General features: G+C 42.6%; 6 protein-coding genes across 6 annotated transcripts; 5 read left to right on the top strand and 1 right to left on the bottom strand. All coding sequences in view use genetic code 12, as the record gives it.

Annotated features, from left to right (window-relative positions):
• Positions 1 to 1,739: 1,739 nt before the first annotated feature.
• TDH1_2 (Glyceraldehyde-3-phosphate dehydrogenase) lies at positions 1,740 to 2,747 on the top strand (the record flags this gene model as incomplete). The annotated part of the gene is made up of 1 exon (XM_006686377.1): positions 1,740 to 2,747. The coding sequence occupies one exon, from the start codon at positions 1,740 to 1,742 to the stop codon at positions 2,745 to 2,747; it is 1,008 nt and encodes a 335-aa protein (XP_006686440.1).
• A 1,192-nt stretch (positions 2,748 to 3,939) lies between these two features.
• Positions 3,940 to 8,364, top strand: CDR3_2 (Opaque-specific ABC transporter cdr3; the record flags this gene model as incomplete). Its single annotated transcript, XM_006686692.1, has 1 exon — positions 3,940 to 8,364. The coding sequence occupies one exon, from the start codon at positions 3,940 to 3,942 to the stop codon at positions 8,362 to 8,364; it is 4,425 nt and encodes a 1,474-aa protein (XP_006686755.1).
• A 743-nt stretch (positions 8,365 to 9,107) lies between these two features.
• On the top strand, positions 9,108 to 11,399 carry PMT2 (Protein O-mannosyltransferase 2; the record flags this gene model as incomplete). The annotated part of the gene is made up of 1 exon (XM_006686378.1): positions 9,108 to 11,399. One exon carries the CDS (start codon positions 9,108 to 9,110, stop codon positions 11,397 to 11,399), a length of 2,292 nt encoding a protein of 763 aa, XP_006686441.1.
• Positions 11,400 to 11,516: 117 nt separating this feature from the next.
• Positions 11,517 to 12,089, top strand: ISA2 ([4Fe-4S] proteins maturation; the record flags this gene model as incomplete). The annotated part of the gene is made up of 1 exon (XM_066158155.1): positions 11,517 to 12,089. The coding sequence occupies one exon, from the start codon at positions 11,517 to 11,519 to the stop codon at positions 12,087 to 12,089; it is 573 nt and encodes a 190-aa protein (XP_066014252.1).
• A 47-nt stretch (positions 12,090 to 12,136) lies between these two features.
• On the bottom strand, positions 12,137 to 14,068 carry TPD3 (protein phosphatase 2A structural subunit; the record flags this gene model as incomplete). The annotated part of the gene is made up of 1 exon (XM_006686380.1): positions 12,137 to 14,068. The coding sequence occupies one exon, from the start codon at positions 14,066 to 14,068 to the stop codon at positions 12,137 to 12,139; it is 1,932 nt and encodes a 643-aa protein (XP_006686443.1).
• A 484-nt stretch (positions 14,069 to 14,552) lies between these two features.
• On the top strand, positions 14,553 to 15,491 carry PMU3 (phosphoglycerate mutase; the record flags this gene model as incomplete). The annotated part of the gene is made up of 1 exon (XM_006686381.2): positions 14,553 to 15,491. The coding sequence occupies one exon, from the start codon at positions 14,553 to 14,555 to the stop codon at positions 15,489 to 15,491; it is 939 nt and encodes a 312-aa protein (XP_006686444.1).
• Positions 15,492 to 15,841: the final 350 nt, after the last annotated feature.

The raw sequence follows: 15,841 nt of genomic DNA, 5'->3' as shown, positions 1-15,841 counted from the left end.
CCTATCGACTTGACGGATATCCAGCAGAGGTCAAGTGACTAATTCTTTGGTATACTAGTAAACGACCGAGAAATGCACATCAGATCCACACTTGTTCACAGGCAGTGAAAAGGCACATCAACCTAAATGACTCATTTCACTGCTTACAGAAATTATTCGAAGAGCACACCAACCCAACTACCGTGAGTCATGACCCATAGTGTAGTACTATAAAGCCAATGAGTCATGGCCCATTGTGGAGTACTATAAATCCAGTGGAATAGCTGTACAATATAAACACTATAAAAATGTTGAACAGATTGAAAAAAACCTGGTCGAAAGACTCGACTCTTACTACCACTCAATCTGTGAGCACCACAGCTGCGTTGAAGCCAGATATACCGCGTGTCCCAGCCAAAATTAAATCCACAAACCCAAGGTCCAAGTCAAAACTGGAGCCCAAATCCAAACCAATATATGTGTCAGCGGCCGCATACTTGTCCTTAAAGTGATTAAAAATAGTTCTTTGTTACACGGTGAATTATTTTTGGTTAGAAATAATAAGATTTGCCAAATTTACTCATGCTCGTTGCAATTGTAATGTAAACCAGATCTGGCAAAGAAGAATATTTGGACATTTCGTGTCTGAACAGTTCACACTTACACAGTGACTTGAAAATCAAGAGGTTATTACGCCACATCAAATAGTTACAAATCAACAATGTCAAGTGATTTACAAGGCTTATCTACCACAATGACCTAGAGGCTACATCCAAAGATTCAAGGACAACTGAAGAAGTTGTCTCAGAAATACTCAAATAATTTGCTTCGAATCTGCTCCCAATAGAGACATCGATAAACCTTTTGCAACTAGTATAGGTTTTCATTATAGATAAATTGAGACACAGAAGAATTAGTCATTGGCCCTGTTAATATTAATGCTGTCAGTGAACATAGATTGCCTGTATAAAGTCTTGAAGATCGATAAATACAGATCGCACAGTAACAATATAAATCCCGCTAGTCATCCATCGTACAGCGTCAGCAAAGTTGTGAAGGATGATCTCAATTCTGTCTGTCCACGCCGTTGCCAGATATAATTCAATGTTTTCTGCGTCTGACAATTTAGCCATTTTCAGGGTTGCACTCGCACCACCGCGTGGCTAGCGCGGTGCTACACTCACGGCCATACCCCGGGTCCCGGACACCCGGCATCTCCAGGATTCTACCACCGAGGCCGGGTCCTTCGTCACCCCGGCTCGCCCCCACACTTGTCGCTAACCTGCACGCTCCACTGCCATCCCACCAATTGTCCCTAAAACCCGCAATTTCGACATCCGCCATTTGGTCACTAGTTACTCACAAGGTTGTGTGCAAACGGCTTGCGGCACTCATCACGTGCAGGGTCCACATTTTCCCGTGAATGCTGACAAATCGCGGTGCAGGCTAGTGTCTGATGATGACATAAGAGTCATATCTTCAGGACGCTGACACCATCAACTCGGTCACCACCCTTTTACCGTGTAGGCTACAACCACAGTAGTTCCTCGGAGTTTCGGAGTTGACCTGTAATATGGTGCCAAAAGCGAGCGCGCGGCGTGCGCGGTCCAAAACCCCCAATTCATGGATACCTTTCATCCGTTGGACAAAATTTATATAAACCTGTGAAATTGCCCTTGGCGATTTTTTTTCCCTTTTCTCTTTTCTTCACAATTGAATTGAAATATCTTTTGATTTAACTTTAAACATATACAAATAAAATGGCTATTACTGTTGGTATTAACGGATTCGGTAGAATCGGTAGATTGGTTTTGAGAGTTGCTTTGTCCAGAAAGGATATCACCGTGGTTGCTGTCAATGATCCATTCATTGCCCCTGAATACGCCGCTTACATGTTCAAGTACGATTCTACCCACGGTAGATTCGACGGAGAAGTCACCAGCGAAGGCTCTGACTTGGTCATTGACGGCCACAAAATCGCCGTGTTCCAAGAAAGAGACCCGGCTGCCATTCCTTGGGGAAAGGCCGGTGTCGACTACGTGATTGAATCCACCGGTGTCTTCACCGCCATCGATGGGGCCCAAAAGCACATTGATGGTGGTGCCAAGAAGGTGATCATCACCGCTCCTTCTTCAGATGCCCCCATGTTTGTTGTCGGTGTCAATGAAGATAAGTACACCCCAGACTTGAAGATTGTTTCCAATGCTTCTTGTACCACCAACTGTTTGGCTCCTTTGGCCAAGGTGATCAACGACAAGTTTGGAATCGAAGAAGGTTTGATGACAACCGTCCACTCCATCACCGCCACTCAGAAGACTGTTGATGGTCCATCCCACAAGGACTGGAGAGGTGGTAGAACTGCTTCCGGTAACATCATTCCATCTTCCACTGGTGCTGCCAAGGCCGTCGGTAAGGTTATCCCTGAATTGAACGGTAAGTTGACCGGTATGTCTTTGAGAGTCCCAACAACCGATGTGTCTGTGGTTGATTTGACTGTTAGATTGAAGACTCCAGCCACTTACGAGGAAATTGCCAAGGCTGTTAAGGATTCTTCCGAAGGTGAATTGAAGGGTATTTTGGGTTACACCGAAGATGCCGTTGTGTCCACCGACTTTTTGGGTTCCACTTACTCTTCGATCTTTGATGAAAAGGCTGGTATCTTGTTGTCTCCAACTTTTGTCAAGTTGATCTCTTGGTACGATAACGAATTCGGTTACTCTACCAGAGTCGTTGACTTGTTGGAACACGTCGCTAAGGCTTCGTCTTAACTATCCGTGGACCACTCAAAATTGTGAGTGAAGATACGATAAGTATATATGGTGTTTAGCCAAGATGGTGTAACCAATATGGGTTTAGCCAAACGCAAATTGCGTACCAATGAATGATTCATCTATTTAATTCAATGCCTCATCTAAATAACTCAATGCTTCGAATAGTGATTTGTAATATTACAAACATCTTTGATGTGAGGTCAATTTCTCTTTACCACCAAGTAGGCTTGCTCTTCACTCATTTTCTATCGGCCCCATCCATTTCGCTCACCTCTTCTTCAGCGCGCGCACCGCGCGACTCAAAATCAATAATGATCGCAAATACCATTTACAAAGTATACAGAGCGAGCGGCACATGTGCGCTCTCGGATGACCACAAACAGAGCCTTATCGACGCTGTCGCAACGTACGCGTCCCTCACGCACAATAATGAGCTCGAACGGTCTACTATCGCCGAAAACACATCGATCGCTTTTTCCACCGCCAACAGCCTCCAAACAATCAGTATCGACTCGCTTCGAGCCGTCACGTCCACTATCGTCATTTCCCACCACGACACCCCGATCGTGCTCATCAGCTCGCCCGTGGTGCCGGTGCTCATCCAGTATTTGGAACATGCCAGTGGCTGTGTTTTAGTACCTACTAAAATACACGTCACATCACTAGTGCAAGATGTGATGGATCAAATGTGTCGCACCGCGGGCCCACGATCCACCGCCGCGCGACTAGGAAATATCGAACTCGTGTACAAGGCTCCTTCTAAAAGTCTCACTGATATTTCCATCAACATTCCTGTTGAAGACGTGCAACGATTTGTAACCGAGTTCCCAGCGTCACTTTACAAATTTATACAACGATGTACCACTTTGCAGTTGACCAACCTTGAATTAAGTAAATTCCTTAGTCGCAGTTTCATGGTTGCTAGAGACGGAAAAGTGAGAGTCTCCGTTTTCCAGACGGAAACGGAGACGGATGATACTTTGAGAATGGTAATAGAGTGCATCCACCGCAATCTCTGAGTTACGCAGACGGTCCCTGAGTTACACCGGAGACTTCGCCTTTTTCGGGGCTTTGGTCCTCTCCCGCATTTTGGTTTATCGGTTCGGGTGGGGTTTGAGCTTTCCGCCAGCCGTTTCTATTTAAGAGCAGCCAGGCCCGCTGAGAAGCACATTTTGTTTATTTTGTCAACATGGATTCCGATCAGCTTGAGAAAGCCGACACTGGCTCTCTAAGTAGTGTACTGAAAACAGAACTCTACAATGGATTCTCTACTGAAGTTCAGTCAAATATCCAGCACCTTGCTCGTCGTTTCAGCCGTACAAGTGGCAATGACAAGGATCTTGGTCTCACCAGAACTTTAACTTCCATGCTGGATGCTCCAGGAATTAGTACATTTGGTATATCAGAGGGGGAAATAGACCCTCGTTTAGACCCTAACAGTGACTCATTTGACTCCAAGTTGTGGGTAAAAAACATGAGAAAGTTGATTGAAACTGATGAAGATTATTACAAGCCTTCGCTGTTGGGAGTGGCTTTTAAGGATTTAAGATGTTATGGGTCGGCAACAGACATGGATTATCAAAGTAACTTTCTTAATGGGTTGATGAAAATATGCACTCAAACCATAAGGAAGATTAATTCTGATGACCTGAAGAACATGTTTGATATTTTGAAGCCCATGGAAGGTTTGATTCGTCCTGGTGAATTGACGGTTGTGTTGGGACGTCCGGGTGCTGGATGTTCCACATTCTTAAAGACGGTGGCGGTACAAACTTATGGGTTTAAGATTGCCAAAGAATCCCTCATTAGTTATGATGGGATTCTGCCAAAGGAAATGGATAAACATTATGCGGGAGAAATTGTTTACTGTTCTGAGACCGAAAACCATTTCCCGCTCTTGACAGTTGGTGAAACCTTGAAGTTCGCTTCTACTATGAGAACACCTCAAAACAGACCTTTGGGTGTAACCCGTGAACAGTACGCTGAACATATGGCTGATATGGTCATGGCCACCTATGGGTTGTTACATACCAAAAACTCTCATGTTGGTAATGATTTTATTCGGGGAGTCTCTGGTGGTGAAAGAAAGCGTGTTTCCATTGCAGAAGCTGCTTTGTCCCAGAGTAAAGTTCAATGTTGGGATAATTCCACCAGAGGATTAGATTCCGCTACTGCCTTGGAATTTGTTAGAGCTCTTCAGACTTCAGCCAAAATTCAAAAGATTACTCCTTTAATTGCTATCTATCAGTGTTCTCAAGATGCTTACGATTGTTTTGATAAGGTGCTTTTGTTGTATGAAGGTTATGAAATCTACTTTGGAAGTGCTCGTACTGCCAAACAGTATTTCCTTGATATGGGATTCGAATGTCCTGCTCGTCAGACTACTGCTGATTATTTGACGTCCATCACTAGTCCTGCGGAAAGAGTCACCATGTCAGGCTTTGAAGGAAAGGTTCCTGTGACGCCAAAGGAATTTTATGATTACTGGCGTGCCTCTCCCCAAAGAGCCGATTTGCTTACTGAGATCGATCAGTACTTAATAGAAAAGAAAGACCACAAAAGTGAATTCCAAGCAATGCATCGTGCCAGACAGGCCAAGTCAGCCAGACCTGGTTCTCCATACACAGTCTCGTATGGTATGCAAGTGAAATACATTTTCCATAGAAATTACTTGCGGTTTGTTGGTAATCCTTCCATTAGTATTTTCCAAGTTGTAGGTAATGTTATCATGTCCTTGATTATTTCATCGGTTTTTTACAATTTACCAGCTGTAACTTCGTCATTTTACTACAGAACTGCAATTCTTTTTTTTGCCACGTTGGTTAATGCCTTTTCTTCCATTTTGGAAGTCTTCAGTTTGTACGAGGCTAGACCTATTGTGGAGAAACATAAGACATACGCTTTGTATCACCCCTCAGCTGATGCATTTGCGTCTATTCTTTTTGAACTTCCTGCCAAGCTTATCTCGAGTGTTGCCTTCAACTTGGTGATCTACTTTATGTGTAATTTGAAGAGACAACCCGGAGCTTTCTTCTTTTTCATCTTGATGGGGTTCAGTGCAACCTTAACCATGTCTCATATTTTCAGAACTTTGGGTGCTGCCACTAAGACCTTATCTCAAGCTATGACTCCTGCAGGTGTCATGTTGTTGATTCTTGTTATTTATACTGGGTTTGTTATTCCCTATCCTAATATGCTTGGATGGTCAAAGTGGATAAAGTATTTGGATCCTATTTCTTATACTTTTGAATCTTTGATTGCTAATGAGTTTCATGGAAGAGAGTATAAGTGTGATGGTTATACTCCAAGTGGCCCTGGATACCCTACCAATGGAACTTCCATCGCTTGTAGTGTCGTTGGTGCTGAACTTGGTGCTAAATATGTTAACGGTGATAGGTATATTTACGAATCTTACCAATATGAGTGGGGTCATGCCTGGAGAAATTTCGGTATCAACATCATTTTCCTTCTTTTCTTCTTAGGTTCTTACCTTGTTCTTTGTGAGTACAATAAAGGTGCTAGACAAAAGGGTGAAATATTATTGTTCCAAAGAAGTAAGTTGAGAAAATTGAAGGCTGTTAACGATATTGAATCTGGTGGCAGTGAAAAAAATACTGCTTTTGAGGCTTCAAACAGCGATGAAAGCTTGGATGAAAAGTTCATCGCCAAGAATGAAAACATTTTCCACTGGAGACATTTGACTTACGAAATCGATATCAAGAAAGAAACTAGAACCATCTTGAATGGAGTTGATGGATGGGTCAAACCTGGACAAGTAACTGCATTGATGGGTGCTTCAGGTGCTGGTAAGACTACATTGTTAAATGCTTTGAGTGAGAGATTGACCGTAGGAAAGATCACAAATGGAACCAGAATGGTGAATGGTCACGAATTAGATTCTTCTTTCCAAAGATCTATCGGGTATGTTCAACAACAAGATTTACATTTGGAAACTGCCACTGTCAAAGAATCCTTGAGATTTTCAGCTTACTTGAGACAACCTGATTCTGTTTCAAAAGCAGAGAAGGATAATTATGTGGAATACATCATTAAGTTGTTGGAAATGGAGAGTTACGCTGATGCAGTTGTTGGTGTTGCTGGTGAAGGTTTGAATGTTGAGCAAAGAAAGAGATTAACTATTGCTGTGGAGTTAGTTGCCAAGCCAAAGCTTTTGGTGTTCTTGGATGAACCTACTTCTGGTTTAGATTCTCAAACAGCTTGGTCCATTTGTAAGTTGATTAGAAAGTTGGCTGATCACGGACAAGCTATCTTATGTACTATTCACCAGCCTTCTGCTATTTTATTGAAAGAGTTTGATAGGTTGTTGTTTTTACAGAAAGGTGGTCAAACTGTTTACTTCGGAGATTTGGGTGAAGAGTGTAAAACCTTGATTGACTACTTTGAAAAATATGGTGCTCACAAGTGTCCTCCTGATGCAAACCCTGCAGAATGGATGTTAGAAATTGTTGGAGCTGCTCCTGGATCTCATGCTAATCAAGACTATCACCAGGTATGGAAAAACTCTACAGAATACCTGGATGTACAAAATGAATTGAACCATATGGAAACCGAATTGTCTAAGTTGCCCAGAGACCAATCGAAAGATGATCTCAACTCGTATGCCACGGCAATCTACAAACAGTATTTTATTGTTACTAAAAGGGTGTTCCAGCAATACTGGAGAACCAACAATTATTTGTACTCCAAATTCATTATGGTTATTGCCACCTCACTCATGAATGGATTCTCTTTTTTCAAAGCTGACAAGTCGTTGCAAGGATTACAGAATCAAATGTTCTCCATTTTTATGATGTTGACAATTTTCCAAACCTTGGTTACCCAATATCTTCCAATTTTTGTGAAACAAAGAGACCTATACGAAGTGAGAGAGAGACCTGCTAAAACATTCAGTTGGATTGCATTCTTTCTTGCCCAAATCACTGCTGAAATCCCATGGGCATTTGCTGCTGGAACTGTCACTTTTTTCTGCTGGTACTATCCTATCGGTTACTACAACAATGCTGTTCCAACTGACAGTGTAAACCTGAGAGGAGCATTGGCATGGTGGCTTCTTTGCTTGTTCTACGTCTACTCTTCCAGTATGGCCCAGCTTGTGATTTCTTTCAATGAAATCGAAGATAATGCTGGTAACTTGGCTAACTTGATGTTCTCCTTCTGTCTTATGTTCTGTGGGGTTTTGGCTTCACTGAGCGCTATGCCTGGATTCTGGATTTTCATGTACAGGTGCAACCCATTCACCTATTTTGTGAGTGCCTTATTATCTACCGCTTTGGCGGAATCTGATGTCACATGCTCAGACAAGGAGTTGACTACGTTCCTCCCACCAGAAGGATCTACCTGTGCCGAGTATATGAAGGATTACATTGCTAGTATTGGAGGAGGATACTTAACTGAACCCTCTTCGACCACAGAGTGCAACTTTTGTAAAATGTCCTCCACTGACCAGTTTTTAGCCGCAATTGGTTCCAACTTTGATAAAAGATACAGAGATATGGGAATTTTCATTGCCTTTATCATTATTGATTACATTTTGGCTCTTTTCTTATACTGGCTTACTCGTGTGCCAAAAAAGTCCAGGCAAAGAAAAACATAGACTGATCGTCTGTATATAATTATATCCCCATTTAGGCCTTGCTATGTTAATTAATATCACAAAGAATTTCACTGTTAGTGTGTGAGTCAAACTGACTTTATGCGAGGATAGGTTTAGAGATTGTACGAGTATGAGAGCAGAATTGATGAAGAAGGTGAAGTGGCACTTTCCGACCGCCGCAAATGAGTTTCGCAGCCAATTATGTGGCTGCGAACAGGTGAATATCTATACAAGGAACAAAATATAATGAACTTAGAAACAATTCAAAGAATATGGCCCATCTTCGGAGCCTCATTATCATGTTTTCGTTGGATCCCTTTAAGGTTACTGGAAAAAATAGGATTATTCGTTTCTTGAGTGTAGTCCTCTGTAAAGTCCACGGCAGACCAACTCTGATTATTTAGCTCTTTTGGTTTTTTGGAGATTACGAGACTTGCGTACTGGACTCATCATTTTCACGATCGTAGAGTTCATCATTACCATAGTTAACCCATTCTTACATGATAGAGAAGACCAACCCGTGAAAGGCACAGCAGGAAATAGATTCACGAAGAAATAACTACGTACAGAATCTGTTGTCTTTACCTCTTACCTTCGATAAAATAGCCGTGCACCAAGGGAAGCAGTTTGCTTTATTCACAGGATTAGTATTAGTGCCACGATTGGTTCCCAGAAAAATTAGCTTGGAACTAAACAAACCGCGCGTTTTGAGTGAACTGAAAAATTTAAACACGTATAACCTTATGTCTTCCAGTGTCGACGTTAACAGCACTGAGGGGTTGAGTCGTCGGACCAGATCGAAGGTCAGGGAGGCTAATGAAAGTACCCCCATCCCTGATGGCGAAGAAATCGATGCCGGAGACGCAAAATTGGAGCAGGAAAATGAAGCTCAAGAGTTCAACAGCGCATTAGCTTCATTTGAAAGTTGGTTTGCACCAATCTTCTTCACAGCTCTTTCGTTTGTCGTTAGATTGTACAGAATCCTGATTAACGACAGTGTTGTGTGGGACGAAGCCCACTTTGGAAAGTTTGGTTCTTACTACTTGAGACACGAGTTTTACCATGATGTCCACCCTCCTTTAGGGAAGATGTTGGTGGGATTGTCTGGTTACATTGCCGGCTACAACGGTTCATGGGACTTCCCAAGTGGTGAAAAATTTCCCGACTACATCGACTACACCAAGATGAGAGTTTTCAACGCCGTGTTTTCTAGTTTGTGTGTGCCTTTGGCGTACTACACCTTCAAGGAAATCGGATTTCAGACCATTACTACTTGGTTATTCACCACCATGGTATGTTTGGAATTGAGTTACGTGACTTTGGGACGGTTCATTTTGTTGGACTCCATGTTGTTATTTTTCACTGTTGCAACCGTGTTCTGTTTCCTGAGATTTCACAACTTAAACGAGAAGCCTGATAAATGGTTCTCGAGAAAATGGTGGAAATGGTTGTTGTTGACAGGTTTCTCCATCGGATGTACTTGCTCGGTTAAGATGGTGGGATTATTTGTTACTACTTTAGTGGGAATTTACACAATCGTTGACTTGTGGAACAAGTTCGGGGATAAATCTATTTCTTGGACCAAATACTTCTATCATTGGTCGGCCAGGATTATCGGATTGATTGTGGTTCCTTTATTAATTTTCTTGACTTGTTTCAAGGTGCATTTCGATTTGTTGTATAAGTCTGGAACTGGAGATGCCAACATGTCTTCGTTGTTTCAAGCCAACTTGGTTGGTTCTGATGTGGGCGGTGGTCCAAGAGATGTCACTGTCGGCCATTCGGTTATTACCTTGAAGAATCAGGGTTTGACTGGTGGCTTATTACACTCTCACGTCCAAGCTTTTCCTGAAGGTTCCAAGCAACAGCAAGTGACCACATATTCCCACAAGGACTCGAATAATAATTGGGTTTTCCAGAGAGCTAGAGGATTAGATCACTTTGATCCCCAAGAAAACAAGGACCTCGAATACGTTGTTGAAGGAATGGTGGTCAGATTACTTCACCCAATGACTGGTAGAAACTTGCACTCTCACAATGTTCAAGCTCCAGTCACCAAGAATCATTATGAAGTTGCCGGGTATGGGAACCAGACTATCGGTGATAATAAGGACAATTGGGTCATTGAGATTGTTGAACAAAGTGGAGATGAAGACAAGGATAAACTTCACCCATTAACCAGTTCTGTCAGATTCAAGAACACGGTAATGAACTGTTACTTGGGAGTTACCGGCGCGTCGTTGCCAGCCTGGGGGTTCAGACAAGGTGAAGTGGCCTGTTTCAAAGACCCTTTTAAAAAGGACAAGAGAACCTGGTGGAACATTGAGAGTCACGTCAACACGTTATTGCCTCCACCTCCAGAAGACTTTAAGTTACCCAAAACTCGTTTTATTAGAGACTTTATTCAATTAAACTTGGCCATGATGGCCACTAACAATGCCTTGGTACCCGACTATGAAAAACAAGATGACTTGGCCTCTTCCGCTTGGGAATGGCCTACTTTACACGTTGGAATCAGATTATGTTCTTGGGCCAACGATAAAGTAAAGTACTTTTTGATCGGATCCCCTGCTACCACCTGGCCCTCCACCGCGGGAGTGGTGTTTTTTGCCGGCTTGGTGTTGTGGTACTTGCTCAGATGGCAAAGACAATTCAACGACTTTGATGGTCAACTGCACAAGTTGAAGTTGTTCATCATGGGAGGTATCTATCCAATGTTCGGTTGGGGGTTGCACTTTGTACCATTTGTCATCATGGGAAGAGTTACCTACGTGCATCACTACTTGCCTGCATTATACTTTGCCATGATGATTCTTTGTTTCTTGATTGAACATTTGACCACTCCTTTGAGAAAGTCTAGTAGTAGGGCCCTCAACTTGATCTATGTTGGCGTATATTCGCTGTTTTTTGGTGTTGTGGTAGGATGTTTCTGGCACTGGAGATACGTTGCCTGGGGTATGGAAGGACCCAAATCTAACTGGGCCTACCTTGACCTATTGAGCACCTGGAGAATTGCCAACGACAGCACCCAATAGTTTGTTTTATAGTGTTTGTAGCTGTAAGCTTATAAATCTGTCTTTACCCTGAGTGCGATCTTTTTCGCACTAGACTAGCCTAACAAATGTCATCTAAAGTAATCATAAAAATTACTAATGTACGCTGCTACCATCAGAAGAAGTATACATCTTTTAAGGCCCGTGAGGCCCATTCGGGTACCCATTTATCCTACTAGGAGGCTATACTCAGTCGAACCCAGAACATTAAAAGCGGCCACCCTCAAGCCGGCGGTTAACGATTTTGCAAAGACCAGATTGGTGAGTGGTCAAACAAACATGAAGATTGCCATTACAGAAAGAGCCGGACAGAAACTAAGCCTGATAGCAGAAAAAGACAACAATCCAAACTCTGTGTTACTCATAAAAGTGGAAAGTGGCGGGTGCCACGGATTCCAGTATGATATTAAATTGACAGACTTAAAAGAAGAATTGACGAACAATCCCGATTTGCTAGTATTCAAGAGATCATCACCGCTGAACGCCCAGATAGTCATTGATGAGAGCTCTCTCCAGATCTTGCAAGACTCCAAACTTGACTATACGACCGAACTTATAGGGAGTCAATTTAAAGTAGTTGAATCTCCTTATACCACATCTGCGTGTGGATGTGGTAGTTCGTTTGATTTTGATTTTGACAAGTTGGCACAGAAACAAGGAGAAAGCATTTGAACAGGAGTATATGATATTTAATGTATACAGAAAATAAGAATAAGCATTTAGACAGCTAATAACTCTTTAATCGAGTCAATGGATTTCGAAGCAAAATATCTAACATCGGAGTCGTTATCGTTAACCAAAATATCCAAGTTCTTCAACACATTTTGTTCAATAACAGGGCTATCACCTTGCTTCCCAGCCAATGTTTCGGAAATGCGCAAATAGCTTGTGGCCAAATTGAATCTGATGTTTGGTACTTTGTCATCAATCAAGTCGTTCAAGAAAGGTAACACCTTTTCGGTTATAATTTGGTGGTCTAATACAGGAATCAACTCATTCAAAGCAAACACACAAGTTATTCTTATAATAAAGCTTGCAAAATCAATATTAATTTCATCATTATCATTATCGTCATGAATTGTATCATCATTGTTGTCATTATTGTTTAATGTTGAACTGTGAGTGTTGTTCTTGATCGAAACCAACTTATCTATGATGTACTTGTCAGCCCAAGCCGAACCAAAAATCTCTGTGATCTTTCTCAAATTCTTCACTGACGCTTCTCTTATAGCATACACAGAATCCCATAACCATGACAAGCACAAGGTTAACAATTCCTTGTTAAAGAATTCTTCTCCTAGCTGGTCAGCCAACTTTGGAATGTATTCGATGATGGCCAATCTGACTCTCCATTTAGAATCCTGGGCCAATTCAGTGATGGCAGGTAACAAACTGGTGGTTAACAAGTTTATGCCGATGGTTTCGTTTACTATCGATAAATTCGAAATGATGTTCAATCTCACATCGGGAAATTCATCCTTCAACATGTTGAGGAAAATAGGTAATAATTTATCAATGGTGGATTGTTTGGACAAAATGGATGACAACTCAGTAATGTTTAATGCCAATGAACTTCTAACATTTTCTTGAGGGTCTTGACTTAACTCGTTAACCACGGGCAAAATCTTGTTTAAGATGGTTGGTTTCAAGGCTTCGTATTTGTTCAACAGTTTGCAGAATGCTGGTAATTGCTTAGCAATGGCCTTTCTGACTTCTCCTTCATTATCCTTCATCAAAGAAATAAAAGGCTCAATCAATTTGGTCAATTTGGCCTCTTCATTACCAAAGTTCTCGGCAATTCTGTTGAATCTGTCTGCCGCAGTGTATCTAACTCTCCAGCTTTCATCAGACATCAATTTCAACGAGTTGACCAAAAAATCTGAGTTATGACTTTGGTCCTGGATCTTTTGAAAGTACTCCAAAATCGAAATCAACACATCAATGCTCAAGAACTTGACCGAGTCTTGATCATCATTGATCAAGCTTTGGAACATTTGGCTGATGATTTCCCAGTCTTTGTTGGTGACTTTGTTGGGATCATTAGCATCGATTCCAGTAAAATCAGTCAACTTGTTTATGATGGCAGGCAAGTTGGTGGCAGCACTTCTTCTAACCATGGGGCCGTCATCAGTGACCAACTTCAAAAACAACGCCAATAACTCTTGTCTGACAGGAGCTTCCACTCTTACAACCACAGATTTATACAATCCACAACTGGCAATTCTCTTGGAGAACCAATTACCCTGACTTAAATCTCGGATGATGGGCAAGAAGATTTCAAACACCTCCTCGTTGGTCAATTCGGTGCTGATGTTGTTCAAGGAAGCGATGGCCTTGTCCCTAACAATGGGTTCTTCAATGGGAGCCAAATGCAACAAGATTTGAATCAAGGGTTCACAATTCTGGTGGCCTCCAATCAACGGGATGAAGTCGCCCAACTTGGTGGCCAATACGGCGAACACTTCTTCCTCGTCGTCCTGGGCCACATCGTTTAAAAATGGTAGTAATTCATTGATGGTGCGTTCGGGGCCAAGCGCCATGGCAATGGTGTCCACTTTTTGCATGGCCTGGACTCGATTGCTGACATCGTCGTGTTTCAACTCATCCATCAAGAGCGCCAAAGGATACAAGTCGTCGTTAAAGTTCTCCATTGTGGAATGAGATATATGCTATATTTGGTCTTTGTCAATTCGTGCTTTTGTTTTAAGGATTGTTGGTGAACGTCGAGTTTGTCAGTGAGCATGATTTTTGGCGGGACACGATTTTGCTTTGAGTGGTGTGGGCGATGGAAATGGATAGGAAGAGGCAGTACGACCGGGTGAGAAGTAGACCATGAGTGGTTGGATAGTAGCGATAACAAAGAGGCGGTGGGCTTTGTTTGGGGGAAAGAGGGCTAATGTAGGCCTAATACAGCGGAGAAAACGGTTGTTTGGTGCTGGAGGCCGATGTATTTAACCGCCCGAGCCTGCCCCTCCACCAGACCATCTGTAACCCCATATATGTATTTTAAGCACATGTATTTGTGTCTATTTACAGGTGTCGGAGTTAGCATTCGTGGACGCTGCACGAACGCGGTGTCTTACAAACGTTTTCAAACCTCAGGAAAAATTGCACCGTTACTAATCATTGTACAATATGAGTATCCCAGACGAGTTTGACGCAGTTGCCTGTTCGTTGGAGGCCGACACCAAGCAAAAATACACAGCGTTGCTTACAGACTTTGAAAAGTCGCTAGAAAGCTACTGGAAGTTTGAGACGGTTGATGGCATGTTTAAGCAGTCCGATGATTCCACCGACGAATACAAGTTTGATTATTTAAAAGAGGATTTCGGACGTCTTTTGAGCTGGGAAGAGACGTTTGCCAAGCTTGACGAGCTTAATTCCAATGCTCCTGCCAACGAATGCTACAAGGTGTTTTTTTTGGCCAGACATGGGCAAGGATACCATAACTTGGCCAACAGTACGTATGGAAACAAGGAATGGTACCGCAAGTGGTCGGAGCTCAACGGGGATGGGAAGATCGTGTGGGGTCCAGACCCCGAGTTGACGGAGCTAGGCGTGAGCCAGGCCCGGGACAATGCCCACGTGTGGGCCGAGCAGGTCAAAAAGGGTGTGAAGTTACCCACGGTGTGGTTCAGCTCTCCCTTTAGAAGAAGTGCTGATACTCTCATTAACACATGGGAGTCGTTTGTGGACATTTCAACCATAAAGCCACTCATAATGGAGGATTTCCGGGAAACTATAGGTGTGCACACTTGTGACAAAAGATCGCCTCGATCGGTGATTGCAGCCAAATACGAACATTTGGGATTTGTAATTGAAGACGGATTCGAAGAAGAAGACGTTTACTGGAAACCAGATTATCGGGAGACGATCGAGGAGCATGGGATTCGGACCAACCGGGCATTCCAACATATTTTCAATAATTGTGAGGATGAGGTGGTGAGCATAACCTCTCATTCGGGAGCCATTAGGGCCCAGTTGTTGGTGTTGAACCATAGGCCATTTCTGATTGGAACTGGGGGGATGATTCCGGTGGTGGTTAAGGGAACCAAGTACGAGAAGGGAGAATAGACAGAATACTAGGCAAGACTAGACATAGAAAACCTATAGATATATTTGAATAGAGATTAGAATACATAAGAGACAAACTAGATTCATCACCACTGATGCTTTTGACTGTAGGCAGCGGGCCCGAAACCCAACAGCAGGGAACACTCAATCGCAGTAATATAGCCACCTTTTGTCAGAATTGGGCAACGGCGCCAAAAAAAATCTCGCGTACACACTCCTGCATTGTTATGGCAGATTTGCAAAATGCTTATAGTAAACCCTCACACGAGGACTTATCGTTTAAAGACTGGAAGAAAGTGCCCCGGCACAGAGGAAAAAAAAACTCTCCTCCCAGCATCCCATCTTACATT

Source organism: Yamadazyma tenuis, chromosome 5, assembly GCF_029203305.1.
Source record: "Yamadazyma tenuis chromosome 5, complete sequence".
Classification (NCBI taxonomy): domain Eukaryota; kingdom Fungi; phylum Ascomycota; class Pichiomycetes; order Serinales; family Debaryomycetaceae; genus Yamadazyma; species Yamadazyma tenuis.
This window is presented reverse-complemented; position numbering and strand designations above follow the sequence as displayed.